Source organism: Triticum aestivum, chromosome 3D, assembly GCF_018294505.1.
Source record: "Triticum aestivum cultivar Chinese Spring chromosome 3D, IWGSC CS RefSeq v2.1, whole genome shotgun sequence".
In the NCBI taxonomy this organism is placed as follows: domain Eukaryota; kingdom Viridiplantae; phylum Streptophyta; class Magnoliopsida; order Poales; family Poaceae; genus Triticum; species Triticum aestivum.
Window position 1 is genome coordinate 70,363,489 of NC_057802.1, and position 17,642 is coordinate 70,381,130.

At 45.2% G+C, this 17,642-nt stretch overlaps 1 protein-coding gene across 1 annotated transcript; it reads right to left on the minus strand.

The window, feature by feature from the left end:
- Window positions 1–659: 659 nt before the first annotated feature.
- On the minus strand, window positions 660–7,527 carry LOC123077493 (PSME3-interacting protein). The gene is made up of 7 exons (XM_044499773.1): window positions 7,335–7,527; window positions 7,124–7,198; window positions 6,962–7,019; window positions 6,466–6,521; window positions 1,913–1,975; window positions 1,304–1,372; window positions 660–1,121 (listed from the first exon to the last, which is right to left on the minus strand). The coding sequence occupies exons 1-7, from the start codon at window positions 7,416–7,418 to the stop codon at window positions 873–875; spliced, it is 654 nt and encodes a 217-aa protein (XP_044355708.1). The 5' UTR covers window positions 7,419–7,527; the 3' UTR covers window positions 660–872.
- Window positions 7,528–17,642: the final 10,115 nt, after the last annotated feature.

Below are 17,642 nucleotides of genomic sequence, written 5' to 3' on the forward strand. Positions count from 1 at the left end.
TTAAAATTTTGTTTCTGATATTTTTCAAATGTTTATACAATATTCGCATAGTTTAGAAAAAAAGTTTCATGCCATTCAAAAATGTTCAACATGTATACAAAAAAATGTTCAAAAACATATACTCAGTCCTATCTTTAGTACAACTTTAGTACAAAGTTGAACTAAAGGAGCGTCAATTAATATGGATTAGAGAGAGTATCTTTTTTAAATGTACATCATGCAATTTAAAAAATGCTCAACATGTATAAAAGAATGTTGCGTGTGTAAGAAAAATGTACTATGTGTATGGAAAGAATAGTAGACATGTGTTAAAAAAGGAAAAGGGGTGAAAAGACGAGGAAAACCCGTGAAAACCTAAGAAAGAAGAAAAAACAAATAAACCGATGAAAGGCAATGAAAATCAGTAAGAAAAACACATTTCTTAGGGGGAGGGGAGGGGCAAATAAATAGGCAAGAAATAGCCTCGACTAAAAAAAGTAGGCAAGAAATAGCTTGGCTAAAAAAATTAACCAAGAAATAGCGTGGCACTCATGAATGGATTTCATTCGGAATTACTTCACCTACGATCTTTCCAGTCTAATTTTTGTGCAATGATCAGATGGCTGTGGCCTTTGATAGGTGAATACTCGCTGTGATTGCATGTAGTACCATAATCGCACTAAAAAGATCATTTCACTTGCTATTACGGTGTTAGATCCTTTCGTCAGATAGAACTCGTCACCTTCGACAAAACGTTCATACACTGCAACGGAATCATGGATGCATCCTTTGCATCTCGCCAAGAAAAACCATCTTGCAGGCTGCGGCGGCGTTGCAGTGAGATTCTGGTATGCAACACTGAGCATTCTAGAAATCTTGGATATTACTGTTGGTCATCGTTCATCGCCACTTTCATCGTCGGCGTCGTCCCCGTATGCAGCCAAAGAGCCAAGCACGCTGCTCTTGGCGTCACCTTGTGGCTCACGGTTTGTATCATGCCCATTCGAAGGCACCAACTCCTTGGGAGCAGGCTTACATTCCACGTCAGATTTTGCCTTCTTGGCTCGAGGCTTCACGGAAACTGTAATGTTTCTCAGGAACTCAGGCTGGCTCCTCTTCGAAGGCGGCTTAGGCTTGCTTTCCTGAAGAAGAGCGGATATATATAAACAAAGATGAAAACCAGGGCAATTTGGTTGAAGAAATGCTTCATTTGCCTCCGCCATCATGATGGGGAATGCAAATATAGCAACTGGCTAAATGTGCAATATCTAAATGTAATTTTCGCCTGGCATGAAATTAAATATGCTTTCGTGTTGTAGCCTACCTCAGGCAAAGAGACTGTAGGCATCTCACCAAGTTCATGAGCAATAGTGGACTGGGCAGCTACAGCCTCCTGAAGGGCAAAACACATTCATTAGGTACGCCATGTGAGTGAGTCACGCTTGGGCCGCTTGGCAGATCATATACCACGAAAGTATAGTTACAACCCTAATTGTAGCAAGCAAGCCTTCCTATCCTGCCTATCCACATTCTTGTGATGTTGAAACAATTGCTGAACGTTACAAGCTTATTAAGACAAAGCATAGAATCAGGTGTGGAGGATTAAAAGGCTCCACTATCTGCTGTTTTCAGATGATAGCTAGATACCCACATGACCAAATTTCTCCACATTCACATCGTGTCTTTTTTTATCTGTTAATGAATATGAAATGCTACACGGACAAGAATGCACCCATACGCAACCAGTCAAAGCGTATAAATCAGATTTCATGTTTTATTGTATTTTCTACATGAAAGACACAAACATTTGCAGTATTGAAAATAAGGGTAATACACGCAACTTGTTACTCCCTCTGTACATTGTTTTTTAGACTTACCATAAGTCTAAAAACGCCTTATATTAATGAACAGAGGAACTAGTAATATTACTCACATGGAAACTACGGAGTTGTTCAGCTTCTTCATTGGCCACCTGCTGGTCATATTCTCTCCTTGACTGCACCATCGTAAATTGAAAAGAGTAAGATGTTGCATGGCAGCACAAGATACAGACCACATTAACAGTTAGCATACTTGAAATCTCATGTTTTATGTCCAAAATTCTTATTTATTCAAATATCAAACAGCCAAAAACCAGTACTAGAGTGCTACTAACTTGAAATATGATAAACAAGCTACTCAGCCATTTTACTGCAGACAATTCCCTACTTTTCAGTTTTAAGAATTTCCATATGGCAATTGTCAAGTCCGAAGACCAATTATTGTCATGAATTGGAAAGAAGGATCCTCTTGAGTAAAATAGCAGCACACACTTTCCATACCTCCTTCACCCAAAATTGTACCCAAGGTAAATAATTAAGTTGTGGTCTCTTGTAATATTATTCACCAAAGTTGCAAATAATAATGCTACCTTTTCTTAATAATAATGTTCAGCACAGTTACCCAAAGAAGGTGAATACTCCCTCCGTCCCAAAATAAGTGTCTCAACCTTAGTACAACTTTAAGTACTAAATTGGTGTTAGAAAACAAATTCATCTCTAAAGAATATGTGGTTGATTTATGTTGAAACTCAAGAAATATTTGTGGTTGCAGTAAATGATCAACAAAATACTATTTTTCAATAATGTGGTTGCTAGTTTAATTCTAACCACGCAAAAAGGGTTAAATCCTAAGCTGGTTGGCTGGTATCCTGTACTTCTGTCTTAATATAGTGGGTGCTATCACAAACTTAGGACACCTGGTCACTACAGAATGAATAATGGCGGCACTAATGGTACCGACATGAAGCTTAATCAGTCTCACTCTAAACTAAAGCCTGTTTTCAGTTCAGCTAGGATCTAAGATGGTTATGTTTTTAGTTCTTATTGGTTTTGTTCCAGTTGGGTAGGCCTGCAGGTTTGAAAAACTGCTAGGAAGCTATTTTCCCCTTTCTATTGTAAAAGGAGGGGTAAAAGGAATGCAGATTGACTGCCTAGTTTACTGTGACTTGTACAAAAGAAGAAAAAATTCAAGAACTAGTATAGTAATTAGTAAATATATGTGCACAATTTTCCCTTTTTTCACAACCCATTATCTTATATTGACATGCAAATACATAATGTTATACTTCTTTTCAAGCAACCGGCAGGAGCACTGCCTTTTAATTGAGAAGGGGGAAATATATACAGGTTATACTATCTATTACAGTGTTATACTATCTATTACATCCATAATTTATTTCAGTTTTGAGATAGTCGAAGCATGCAACTAGTTGTGGACTCTTGTTCCCCTGGGGAAAAGACCTCTCCGAAGCAATGCAAAGGTCAAAGCAGCATTGTGCCAAAAAAGAAAAACTACACAATATTATGTAAATAAATAGTCTAGATAATAGATATGTAATGGATGCAAAGAAAAAGACAAGGCTGTCAACCATGATGAGCAGAGAATGCAGTATAAACTGGATCCAGCCACACAATTCTTGTGTGCCTCAACCCTCTTAGGCACTGTTCGGATAGCCAGGGATCAGCCGGGGTCGACGCCCAATCCCCATGGGTCAACCAGGATCAGCCCCGCCGGGTATGTATCCTTGCTCACACCTAAAAACATGTTCGGTTAATCCCTCTCAGGATCCCACCCGGCCTATTCCCCCAGAATCCTGTCCATCCCGGTCATGGACGTGTTATTTGGATGCAGATGTTTATGTTTGGTACAACATCACTAGAACACTTCATTGATCGTGTAATAGAGTGGCCACTGTACTGCAATCGCATATTGCAGATTTCACATATTCGAGCTACTCATGCTGAAATTGTCTCTCTAATCGAGAGAGCCTTTGCCAGGATTTCATCAAGTCAAAACGAGCCCAATATTAACTTGCTTTCTACAGAGTAGCATGCTTTCATCAATTGGAACCATGGAGGTAGCTCGTCACAAAAAGAAAAGGGTGCATAATTTTGGGAAACTATTCTGTTCAGCCGGCTGATATTAACGATCACGTCCGTCACCTCGTGTGTGTGCCACGTGTCCGTGGGCTCACAACAGCGGTGGCACTCTTATCCTTCTCCCACCAAGCAATGACAACTACTGCACGTATTTGTTTCTCGAGCAATCCATTCCCTCGTGCGTGGGCAGCCAACAATCCATTCCCTCGTGCGTGGGCAGCCAACAATCCATTCCCGCCCCCGTCCTCTCCCTCTCTCTCTCTCCCTCTCCCCCTCCCCCTCCCCCCCTCCCTCCCTCCATCCCTCCCTCCCTCCCTCCCACATCTTCGAGCTACTCATGCTGAAATTGTCTCTCTAATCGAGAGAGCCTTTGCCAGGATTTCATCAAGTCAAAACGAGCCCAATATTAACTTGCTTTCTACAGAGTAGCATGCTTTCATCAATTGGAACCATGGAGGTAGCTCGTCACAAAAAGAAAAGGGTGCATAATTTTGGGAAACTATTCTGTTCAGCCGGCTGATATTAACGATCACGTCCGTCACCTCGTGTGTGTGCCACGTGTCCGTGGGCTCACAACAGCGGTGGCACTCTTATCCTTCTCCCACCAAGCAATGACAACTATTCACGCCGCCGCTGGAGCCTTGTATGCTGCCGTCCGTGGAGTAACAGTTCCGGCAACAACATCTTTGTTGCATAAATTTTTTGCAGCATGACTTTTGTTTCAGAAAAAAGTATACAAATTTTTCTGTAACATGATCTCTACTGCTAAAAAGTTATATACACGTTTCTGTAACATGACCTTTGTTGCAAAAAAAAACTGCAACACAATCTCTGTTGCAAATGTTTCTGTAACATGACCTTTGTTGCAAAAAAATCTGCAACCGAATTTCTGTTGCAAATGTTTCTGCAACAAGGCTTTTGTTGCAAAAGTAGAGGACAACACGTATTCGTTAGATTGTGTGATATCTGACGGCCCGCAAGGCGGCGGATCTTTTTTTAAAATCTGTTGGCGGACGCGTAGCGTCGCCCATGGCAACCGTAAAATATCTTTGGGGCAACTGTTAAATTGGAACTGAAGGTGGAATGGCCCTGCGGAATGGACGAGACTTGCCTGCTCCCCGCGCGTGCGCCCATCTGTGCTCCCGCATATGTGGCTTGATTTGATTGGAACAAAATAAGGCCCGGCCCCACCCCCTTAAAATCAGGGGGGAGATGATTAGATTAGAAAGGAAAAAGGAAAAAAGACAGCCGTAGGATGAGGTGGGAGCACGGATGGGAGCATGGGGAGGGAGCAGGCAAGCCGGATCCCTGCGGAATGTATTGTTTGGCATTTTGTTAGGATAATAAGATCCTGCCACTTGCTTACTGTTTTGATATGCTTTACTGCTGCCTAATCCATTTTCCTCATTGACATGGTTGGATTTATTTAGGCTTCTGAACCATCATGGCAGTATATCCACCTCAAATATGGAAGCCAAGGCAAAATAATTTAATAAAATTCTTCAGGAACACTATTATCCTTGGTTTGCACAATACATGGTCATGAAAAGGTACCATAGCCATTTGTTTCCTTTCTTTTCTGCACCAGTTTTTCTAACCTTGAAGCACTAGTTACATGTTTATCTTTGCATGGCAAGAATTGAGCCAATATTTCAATTCTTGGTTCAATATTTCAACCTTGGCTCAATATTTCAATCTTTCTCAATATTTCAATTCTTGGTAAGGGAATCTTTCTCTAGTAAGAACAAAATAGACATCTCTGTCCACATCTATTGAGCTAATTTTAGTGCCAGAATACCGTTGTGCTGGCATTTTTTTTCTGCACAAGAAACTACTGAATTATGTTCAACAAGTGTCAGTAAGATGAAAAGCAACTATACAGCCAAAAGCAACACACACTGCAGAGGTGGCATGGTTTGAGTTAACATGTACAACAAAATGAAACAGTTTGACAGCCATTTATTTCAATCTTTCTCAATATTTCAATTCTTGGTTCAATATTTCAACCTTGGCTCAATATTTCAATTCTTGCCGTGCAAAGAATTGAGCCAATATTTTCAACCTTGGTTCAATATTTCAATCTACAGAGGAAACTGATAGATATACTGTCAGCACTGGTGTGCTGTCCCCTTTAGTCTGACAAGAAGAGTGTCAACAGCAAAGCTTCTGGGTGACAGATGGCCCAGATCTCATCAAGGCAGCAGCGAGAATTAACAGGGCAGTTTTATCAACCATTGAGTCTTGAATCATTTACCATTCATGTAATTGTTTTACTCCTACACACTGCTCATCTGAGTGATTAATGTACCCGCACCATATATGTAGATTCGGCTGTGAATGAGAAGTAAGAATTGAGATGCTAAACTAGTCTAGTTAGCTGTAGCGTGTCTCTTTCTCCCCTATATACATTTTGCGGAAACCCTCGAGAACCTAGCAAAAAACCCGCAAAATTCCCCAAATCCCCTTCCGAGAGTGACATACAAATGACCAACAATATGAACCTATAGTTTCTACTTTCTAGCTTGAATAATCATTTTCAATGCTAGCAATATATTAAAATGCTTACCAAAGCCAATTTGTCAAGAAACTCTGTTTCATCCTCATCCAAAGCCTTTGGGGGTCCTGGATAGAACAAGAAAAAGATCAGAAAACAAGAAGAAGAAAATAACCCCACAACCCTGCATCTTGTCTTTTAGCCATTTCAACCGAGTAACGGCAACTAGCCGAGAGCAGGTTAGAAAAGATTGTCCAACAAGACCAAAACATGTTTTACAATTTATCCCAGGTTCAGGCCAGAACAAGGATACACTCCTCTTTGTTTCAGAAAAAGTACAGGTAAGCCCAACTGTATCGACACTATAACCATGACTAGCATGGACATGCTTTGCTTATCAGTAAACACTTTGGGCCGCAGGCTTAGTGTTTGCATTGCAAGTTGCAACTCACTTCTTGCTTGCTCTAACTGACTGCAACCTTTTGATGGGCACTGCTGCACTAAGCAACTTCACATTGCTCTTAGTGTTTCGCGAGATGGGAAGTGGTGCAGTGGGTGGATAACTTACTGTGCTTGAAGCGCTCATTGAACTCGGCATCCTTCTTATCCTTGTTCTCCTGCAGGATCTGCACAGCGTGAACATAAGCACTAGCCATCAGCACCGTCGCCGGTAGAGGATTATTGGCAAGCAAATGGAAGCGAAGGCGACAAAGGGCAAAAAAATAAAAACCTGGAACAGGGGCTTGTCGCGCTGGGCAGTGCCGTCTTCCACCCGCTCCCCTCTCGACCGCTTCGCCTCGTCGAGCTGCGAATTTTTTTCCCCCACCCCGCCAAAATCTCAGCAATTTTTTCTAGGTTTTCCGCATCCGATTCTACGCGCTAGGGAAGCAGGCAGGCAAGCAATCGAAAGAGGGGCAGAGACTAGGGGACTGTAGCCTTGCCTGCTCCTCGGAGACGAAGCTGACGAGGCGGATGGCCGGCGGAGCAGCCGCCTTGGAGCTCGACGACGTCTCCTCCCAACTCATTAGGACGGCGACGGCTCTTTCTCCTCCGCCGCGCTGGCTGACGAGGCCTCCGCGAGCCTGCGAGATCCCTAAAACCAGACGAATCACGAGACTCACTCACAGCCGTTGGATTACGATCTCGTCAATCTCAGGGCCTCTTTGATTTGCATTTTAACTAGGGGCATTTGATTTTTCTTTTCTTTTTTGCCACTCTTTACTTGGGACCTTGACAATTTGACACTGCTTACTTTCTAGTATTTGATTCTTTTATATATACACGGAAAAGGTAACTTGCGAACAGTCTATCCTTTCTAACGTTGGCGAAGGATAACCCCTACCCCATTCTTTTTTTCGAGGGTACGCCAAAGGCGTACCATAGCTTTATAGAAGGGGAGAAAATATGTACAAGAGAAGTTTAGTTGCTAATCACGAGGTCACAAGTCAACCGTGACATCGCCTCCACTCCACTCCCGAAACACTATATGCTACTCGACTACATGCACCATTCCAGTCGCTCCGGCCGTCTTCCAGTTATGTAGGTCCTGAAAGATAGTCTCAGTCACTCCAAAGGCGTCTAACGTGCCACTCCTACCAAAGACCCTAGCGTTTCTCTGCTTCCACAATGACCAACAGATTAACATGACAATCATGTCAAAGCCTTTCCTGCTCCTCTTGGACAGCCGCTTCCTCGTCCGGGCCCACCAGTCAGTGATCTGGGACTGCGTCATAGGGCACAGTGTTTGATCCACACCAATCCTGGTGAAACAAAGGTGCCACACGTGTCTAGCGTACACGCACTGTAGCAGGATGTGATCCACCGTATCCTCGTCCTGGTCATAGAGGTAGCATGGGGATGTTTGGTCTTGTAGCCCATGCCTGGCTCTCCTGTCTGAGGTCCAAAGCCGATAATGCACCGCGAGCCACATGAAAATACGACAGGATAGCGGCGCCTAGCATTTCCATATTGCCGTGAAGGAGTGGAAACGTATCCGTCCCATGCATAGCATCCTGTACGCTGAGGAGGCCGAGTAGCTGCCTGATTCGCTCCAGGCCCAAAGCGGAGTGTCATCTAACTCGGGATCTAGCTGCACCTCCATCAGAAATTCCCATAGTCGGATGAACTGTGCAAGGGCGTCCGTGTCAAGTTCACCGATGCTGTCATTTGTCCAAGCATGCAGGCAAATCCCATCTCTGACCAGGCGTTTGTTTGCCACCTGCGTCCTAACTTTAGCCACCACCAAGGGTGCGATCTCAGCTATCGTACTTCCGCTAAGCCACCTGTCTTTCCAGAAAAGGGTGCGTCTACCATTTCCGACATGCCACTGAACTAGGCTCCCAAAAGCCTGCATCACATGCTTGTCCGCAGTGAGATTTAGGCCCTGCCAGGGTCTGTACGGGTCTGTCCTCCTAAGCCATTCCCACCTCAGTCTTAGCATGATACCGTGTTTGTGTAGGTCAATGATTCCCAAACCTCCGAGCTGCTTGGGTCTGCAAACCCTCTTCCAGGAGACTACACACTTGCCTCCGCTAACAGCATCTGTGCCAGCCTAGAAAAAAGCGTGACATCCCTTGTCAACTTGCTCCAGAGCCCACTTGGGCGCCTCAGCCACCATCAAATGGTGCGTCGGCCGAGCTCTCATAACCTGGTTAACCAGGATTAGCCGCCCTGGCCTGGTTACTATGCCATGTTGCCATCCTGGCATGATGTGGAGTGCAGCATCCACGATCGGCTGCCACTCGTTCCTCTTGAGCTGCTTGATGCCCAGTTGTAGCCCGAGGTATTTACACGGAAAGGAGTCGATCTTCCATGATAAAGCGTTCCTGACCAGCTCCACATCATCCTCCTCAGATCTTATCAGAATTGCCGCAGACTTGGCATAATTTACTTTCAATCCCGATGCCACTCCAAATATGCCGAGCAAGTTCTTTACCAAATGCAAGTCCGGTCTGGTGGGCCTGATGTAGAGGACAACATCGTCCGCGTACAGGGAAAGTCTCTGCATCGGGCTACAGCCGGCGATAGGGCTGAGAAGCCCATGCTCATGCGCCTTGATGACTAGTGGTAAGGACATCCATGGCTATGATGAAGAGTAGGGGGGAGGCCGGGTCCCCTTGCCGAAGCCCCTTGGCATGCATGAACTTGGCACCGGCACATCCGTTGACCAATACTCGCGAGCTAGCAGAGGTAAGCAGGGTGCCAATCCATGAGATCCATCTCTCCGAGAACCCACGCGCGCGTAACACCTCGAAAAGAAAAGGCCATGATAGCGAGTCGAAAGCTTTAGAGATATCCAGCTTGAGCATTACTCCTTTGGCCTTCCTTTGGCGCAGGCGACGGGCCATTTCCGGACAAGCAAAAAGTTGTCGTGGATGCTCCTTCCTTTGATGAACGCCGATTGGTTAACATTGACAAGCTCTCCCATGCGAGGGCAGAGTCTATTCGCCAAGAGCTTGGAAGCCATCTTTGGGAGACTGTGCAAGGCATATGGGTCGATAGTCATTTGTCGTGTGGGTCTTCGGGGTTTTCGGAATCAGCGTGATCAAGGCCTGGTTCAGCCTTCTGAACCCTTTTCCATTTCCAATGAAAAGCTTGTGTAGCACCGCAATTAAGTCCGCCTTGACAATATCCCAGGCTTTTTGAAAGAAAAGGCCGATGAAACCGTCCGGTCCCGGCGCACGGTCCGCCGGCATGCCCTTGACAACCGCCCAAATTTCCTCCTCGCTAAATATCTGATCCTGCTCGGACAAGTCGAGCCTAGTCACACCGAGCGCATCCAGGTCCAAAGTGAACTCACGCGCGACATCCTTTCCGAGGACTGTTTTGTAGGCCTCATGGAAAGCCGCCTCCTTCCCACCTTTGTCCGTGACATGTGTCCATCCACCAAAAGGGACGAGGTGTAGTTCTTCATCCTCCTACCATTCGCAACCAAGTGGAACAGCTGTGTATTAGCATCGCCTTCTCTAAGCCAAGTGATGCGCGACCTTTGGCGAGATATAGTTCTTTCCAGCAAGGCCAGCCCAGCACGAGTTGTTTTAGGGATCTCCTGAGCCATCTCTCCTCGTCCGTGAGTAACCGGATCTCCTAAGTGCGGTCAAACCTCAGAATCACCAGGTTGGCGATGGCTATTTGCATCTTGATGTTGCCAACTCTCTTCTGGCCCCAAATCGCGAGCGCCTTAGCTGTATTCCTGAGAAGGGTGTCAAGTCTCCTGAATGGGTCCGTGATAGCCTCATCGCAAGTCCAAGCCTCCTGCACCACCTCCATGAATCCATCCATCTTCACCTAGAACTTCTCAAAGTGGAATCTCCTCCTAGGCCCCATGTGCTCGTCCAGGGCCAGGTGGAGGGGACAGTGATCGGAAATTGCCGTGGACAGCGCCTGGAGCAAGCAGTCGGGGTGGTCGATCTCCCAATCAATGGACACGAAGGCACGGTCAATCTTAGTCATCATTGGAGTCTGGCGCTCGTTACTCCACGTGTAGTTGCGTCCATGTAGGAAAAGCTCCTTGAGAGCGTTGTCGTCGACGAAATTTTTGAACCTCCTCATCATCCGCCTGTCAATCAATGAGTTGTTCTTATCGCCCGCATGGAGGATTAAGTTGAAGTCTCCGATGACCATCCATGGCCCTGGACACAGCAGTCTGCGCTCCGTCAATTCGTTTAGAAACTCAATTTCCTCGCTATCCTCCTGAGGACCGTAAACCACCGACAACCACCATGGTGTACCTCCCATGGGGGAGACGTATGTCGTGATGGAATGAGTGTCATTGACGTGGTTCATCAATTGCACCCTGGTGGAGTCCCAAGCAACGAAAATCCCTCCCCTAGTATCAGACGCCGGTAAATAGGTGTAGCCATCGTAATTAGGTCCCATACATTGCATGATCATATACTTGTCCACCCTTTCAAGCTTGGTCTCTAGGATACAACAAATCGCCACATGTAAAGAGTCTACAAATTCGCGTAGAGCCTTCCTCCTAGCTGGCCCATTTAGGCCACACACGTTCCAGCAAACTAACTCCATTCCTGTGTACGACATGGCCAAGATATCCTCCATGTCGACAGGCCCAACTGCGCCTATACCATGATCGGCGCCGTGCTCTCCAAGTCACCTCCTTGGTCGAGTGGTATCGCCTTCCCGAAGATCGCCGCGATCGCTCTCAACTGCGTCTCTTGGAGGGGCGAGTCAAACACCGTGCGAAGCTGGTCTAGCGCGTCCTCGGAGACCGCCAGGTCCTCAGTATCCAAGCCCAGGGCCTTAAGTAAAACCGCTTCAGCTGCCGACGCCTTAGACTTCCTATGTCCGATTGAGGATCCCGATCTGGTGGCGCGCCGCGGTGTGAACGGGTCCTGGCCGGCTCGGACCCCACGCAGCCCTTCGAATTCTTATCGGTTGGATTTTAATTTGCTAGGATTTCCAAATGAGAAAAGCCGAGGTAGGTTTGATAATCATTGGCCTTTCCTTTTCAACGTTGTCATAGACAGTCTAGATTTGCGAGAGGTTTCCATGATTGGAAGACAGTTCACTTGGGCGAACAGTCCTCCGGAATCGACATATGAGAAACTAGATCGCGTATTAATGGATACCGACTGAGAATCCAGATTCCCTCTGGTTTCTCTATGCGCTCTACCTCGTATAGAGGCTATCTCAGACCACGCACCCATCATTTTAACTACTGGATTGCCACGACCGCAACACAGACGCCAAGTTCAAGTTCGAACTGGGTTGGTTGCATCGGGATGGATTCCATGACATGGTCAAGAAGGTGTGGGATAAACCGGTTGCCGGGCTTACCCCAATACACAAATGGAACAACAAAATGCATGCTTTACGTAAGTTCCTTAGTGGTTGGGCTAGGCACACTGCGGGTATCCTCAAGCTTTGTCTTTCGTCTATCATTGATGAATTAGAAGCTTTGGCAGAGGTTAGACCTCTATCTGAGCATGAAATCGAGATCAAGAGTCATTTGAATGCACAGATAGCTAGCATGCTGCGTGAGGAGGAACTCAAATGGTGCCAACATAGTAACTCTCAATTTATCCTGAAAGGTGATTCGAATACTAGATTTTTTTCATGGAGTCGCCAATGACGGACGCCGGAAGAAAATTATGCATTCCCTACAACAGGATGGGGGCACGATTGAGGGGCATGAGCAACTTAAATCTTATATCACTAATTATTATAAAAATTTGTTCGGAGCCCCAGAGGAAGGAAATTTCTCAATGGATGAGTCCTGAACGGATGACATCCCCCATGTCTCTGATGAGAAAAATGGCCTTCTAACAGCCCCATACTCTGAGGAGGAAGTTAGAAAGGCGGTTTTCCTAATGGAGCACAACAAAGCCCCGGGTCCAGATGGCTTTCCCATTGAGTTCTATCAGAACTTCTGGGAAGTCATCAAGCCGGATCTCCTACTTTTGTTTAGCGAGCTACATGCTAGCCATCTAGAATTGTTTCGCTTAAACTTTGGTGAGATTATTTTATTACCTAAAGTTAATGAGGCTGAAAGGATACAACAATATGGACCTATTTGCCTCCTTAATGTTAGTTTTAAAATATTCATGAAGGTTGCGACTATTAGGCTAAATTCGGTTGCTGAACATGTGATTCGTCCTTCACAGACTGCTTTTATACAAGGAAGAAACATCCTAGATGGAGTTGTTATCCTTCATGAAACGGTCTATGAATTAGATCGGAAAAAGTTGAATGGGGTGGTACTCAAAATAGACCTTGAAAAAACGTATGACAAAGTCAAATGGCCATTTCTTCAAAAGACTCTCAGAATGAAAGGATATTCTGCAGAGTGGTGCGCTATGGTCCATAGCTTCGTTTCTGGAGGTAGTGTTGCTATTAAGGTTAATGATGACGTTGGACACTATTTCCAAACAAAGAAGGGATTGCGACAAGGTAACTCGGTATCGCCCATGCTATCCAATATAGTGGCAGATATGCTAGCGGTTATGATTGAGCGTGCCAAGGTTGATGGCCAAATTGATGGGGTAGTAAGTCATCTAGTTGATGGTGGCCTCTCTATACTTCAATATGCTGACGAAGATTCTATTCATGGATCATGACCTCGAGAAAGCGAGAAATCTGAAACTAATTTTATCAGCATTCGAGCAACTCTCAGGTCTGAAGATCAACTTTCATAGAAGTGAATTGTTTTGTTTTGGCGAGGCTCAAGACGAGGCCCACCTGTACATGAACTGTTCGGATGTGGGTTGGGCCAGTTTCCGATCACATATTTGGGGATACCGATACATTATAGGAGACTCACAAATGCTAAATGGAAACACGTCGAGGAGAGGTTGCGAAAAAGACTTAGCAGTTGGAAAGGTAAACTACTGTCTCTGGGTGGAAGATCGGTCCTCATAAACTCAGTACTAAGTAATATGGTACTATATATGATTTCCTTCTTCCAGTTGCCAAAAGGAGTTTTACATAGATTGGATTATTTCCGATCAAGATTCTTTTGGCAAGGAGATAGCAAGCGAAAGAAATATTGACTGGCTAAATGGAGTGTGGTTTGCCGTCCCAAAGACCAAGGCGGGTTGGGCATTCATGACCTTGAGGTTAAGAATAGGGCCCTCCTCGGCAAATGGTTATTTAAATTACTGACAGAAAATGGTGTATGGCAAACCTCCTGAGGAGGAAATATGTGGGCTCCAAGGCAGTATCTCAAGTATATTGGAAGCCTGGGGATTCTCACTTTTGGGCGGGTCTAATGGCTATGAAGAAATATTTCTTCTCCTATGGACCCTTCTCGATTAAGGACGGCTCGGAAATTAGATTCTGGGAGGACAAGTGGCTAGGAAATGCCACACTTCGGGAACAATATCCGGCTCTATACAATATTGTGCGTCACAAGGGCGATATTATTGCCACTGTAATGGAATCATTTCCGCCAAATGTGATGTTCAGAAGAGATTTAATTGGACCCAGACTCCAATCATGGTACATCCTACTTCAATGGTTGTCCACGGTTCATATGGGTCTGATGTATTTCGGTGGAACCTACAAGGGAATGGACAATTCTCAGTGGAGTCTATGTATAGAGCGTTAATCCAGTCTGATGTGCCAGTTGATAATAATAAGAAGATCTGGAAGATGAAGATACCTCTTAAGAATAAAATATTTGCATGGTATCTTCGTCGCAGAGTCATTCTTGCTAAAGATAACCTTATCAAGAGGAATTGGCATGGAAGTCTGCGATGTGTTTTTTGTCATCATGATGAGACAATAAAACATTTATTCTTCCAATGCAAATTGGCTCGGTCTATATGGCCAGTCATCTAGATAGCTTCTGGCTTGTATCCTCCTTGTAGTGTTGCTAATGTATTTGGCAACTGGTTACATGGGATTGATCATAGGTTTAGAACTCTTCTTAGGGTGGGAGCGCTTGCTGTTATTTGGTCGCTTTGGCTATGTAGAAATGATAAGATTTTTAACGATAAAAGTACTTCTCTAATGCAGGTTATCTACAGATGTACCGGGACTCTTCGTTTATGGTCCTCTCTACAACGCGTGGAGAATCGAGACCTATTTATGGAGGTGTGTACACGATTGGAGGATACGACGATGGATACTTTTATCCAACATGGGCGAAAACATGATCTTAGGATTGACCCACCTCCGCTTTAAGCGTTATACAGACTCTATCTTTGTATTCCACCTTTTTATTTTTTGTTCATGCGAGAGGACTTTGTTTAGCTGTGTGCATCTTAGTTATGCAGAGGCCGGGTGTAATGCTTAAACCTTTTAAGTAATGAAGCGCCCCTTTCTGAAAAACTTGCGAACGGTGTGCATTTAGGAATAGATCCAAGACCCAACGCCCACATGTCCCACTTTTTTGCACGGCGTGTCGTTTGGCCTTTGCCCTCTTTTTTTGTGCGAGTTCATGTCTGGTTTTTCCTAACAGGTACTCGCACAAGAATTAATTTTGAGTGAAAAATCGCATGCTTTACGTGGGATTGGAACTTAGGTCTCTAGAGTCCCACTAATCATCTCAACCCAAGGTGAGTGTTGTCCAATTGTTCAAAACTAACGCCTTTTGGCATTTTCTACTTTTCTTCTTAGTACAAGAAAGTCTTTTCCTTTTCTTCCCCTAGGTTTGTTTCATGCATCTATGTCGCACATTACATGGTGAAGGTAGGTTGATGTTTGACGGTGTTACGGCCAGCGGTGCCTTACCATACCGAAAGTTGGTCTTAGTAGGATGGCCTAAGGCCCCTAAGTCCATTTGTGCCCTAAGTCGTCAGCCCGGCATATGGGCCCAACAAGAGAAGGACCCGGAGGACTTGGAGTACACAATAAGGCGACCTGTGTCCAGGAGGACTCCTCTACGACCCTAATCGGCTAAGAACTTGTAAAGCTAGGGCCTATCATATATAAGCCCATGCATGGTTAGTCGATAGACAACGAACCCTAGAGTCTACACTCAATTCTAAGATCATTTGTGTAACTGACGATTATTCTTGATGCGCGTGTTTGGGCTAATGGGCTCCCTGGCGTGGGAGTTTGCAGCAAGTGGTAAGCCCTTCCACTACTGCAGGATGCTGCTAACGCGACACTACAATCAGAGGCCCTTCGACGAAACTGTGTGCGATGCAATAATCGCAAACGGTGGTGTAAAAAACCCGTCAAAAAGGTGCAAAACGTTTGCGATGGCGGATGCATCAAACACGGTTTAGATTTTAGTTGCGTGTGTGATCCAGGGCATACGGTTCAGTTCAATCAACTATTTGCGATGAGGAGGAACAAAAGAAACGGGCAGCCAGATGAAAAGGTGTGTGCGATATACAACATACGGTTCACTTAGATGAACTGTTTGTGATTAGGCAACACAAAAGAAACGGTCAGACAGATCAAGGTGTGTGCGATATACGGCATGCGGTTCACTCGGATGAATTGTTTGCTTTGAGCCAAGAGAACAAAAATGGTTCAATATAAACAAGATGTGTGTGATACGCGGCAAACAGGTATGTAATCGGAAACGTGTGGGAAGACCTATAACAACACAGACGATTCATGTTAACAAGCCGTGTGTGTTGTGAGCAAACGATTGCTGGTATACAATTGTGAGTGATTAATGAAAACTTCACCGACGGGTTCCATTGTTTAGTCCGTGTGCGATGTGATTTTCTTTGTCCGCACAACATCTACGCTCTGTCTACAGAGCATCAACATATATACTTAAAAAGACAACATATATTGCATAACCAAATTAGGCATACAATTACACAAGTTACTACACACATAACATTTCCACACACCAAAGTAAGCAATTACATGCATACTAAACTAGGAGAAACGAGGATCTAATCATCTACTTATTGCTGCGATGACGCTTTCCATTGCTCTGCTTCCGACTGGATCCCTGGCCATTTTGGGGAAGGAGGCACTTCCTCATGTCAACGATCCGCCTGTACATGTCGTAGCTCGTGTACGCCTCCTTGGCCGTGTACACGACGTGAGCTTTGTCGAGTATCTCCATCCAGGCCGAGTGCCAGGCACGCTTGTCCTTGCTGAAGGAATCCTTCATGTCTCTGTAGTAGAGGTCGATGATGGCCTCGGCGAGGTGAACCAGTGAGTCCTTCTCATGCTCCTTGCTCCCCCAGATCTTGTATTGGCCCTGGATATTGACAAGATTCTGGCAGGCGATGCCCGAATTCTCGAACGCCTTTACATCGTTGGTGATGTCCACCGTAGCGAACATGTAGTGGGGGCTATTGACAAACCTGGCGAAACGCTCGCAAGGCCTTGTGGCCAGGCAGTAGTGGTAGACCGGGTCGTTGGTGTACACCACTGAGAGGTCCGTGAATCTTCTGGGGGGTGTCCACCACGGCATGCATGGTGAACTGTTGCTCGTCATCGGCAGCCGCTTGGAGCGCCATTGGAGCTGCGTAGGATAACCTCTAAGAATTTCTCATGGTGGGTGTGCTTCTTGCAATGGTGGAGCACGATCGAAAGGTTGAAGAGACACAAGGGTTAAATGGCCGCTGTAATAAATGGGGGTCGGCCGGCCTGTAATCGTCATCGTCAAAGTTATACAGAAGGGTGATGATAGACACTCGAGTGCGATAATTAATTCTGCGCTCTACAGGGTGACGATGACATGTACCTAGGGTAGGGCAATAGACTTGATCTAAGCACCCTACCCAAGGATACTGCCTTACAGACAAGGACATTCAAAGGATAACAAATTCTACCGACTGAAATCATCGTAGGATGCAACTCACTCGACT

Bases quoted from the DNA above. Each gene is read 5' to 3' on its own strand.
- LOC123077493 (XM_044499773.1), bottom strand. From the start codon at position 7,418: ATGAGTTGGGAGGAGACGTCGTCGAGCTCCAAGGCGGCTGCTCCGCCG. The intron at 1,976-6,465 runs GTAAGCATTTTA...ACGATGGTGCAG, and splicing joins TTCTTGACAAATTGGCTTTG to TCAAGGAGAGAATATGACCA. The intron at 1,373-1,912 runs GTGAGTAATATT...TTTGCCCTTCAG, and splicing joins AACAACTCCGTAGTTTCCAT to GAGGCTGTAGCTGCCCAGTC.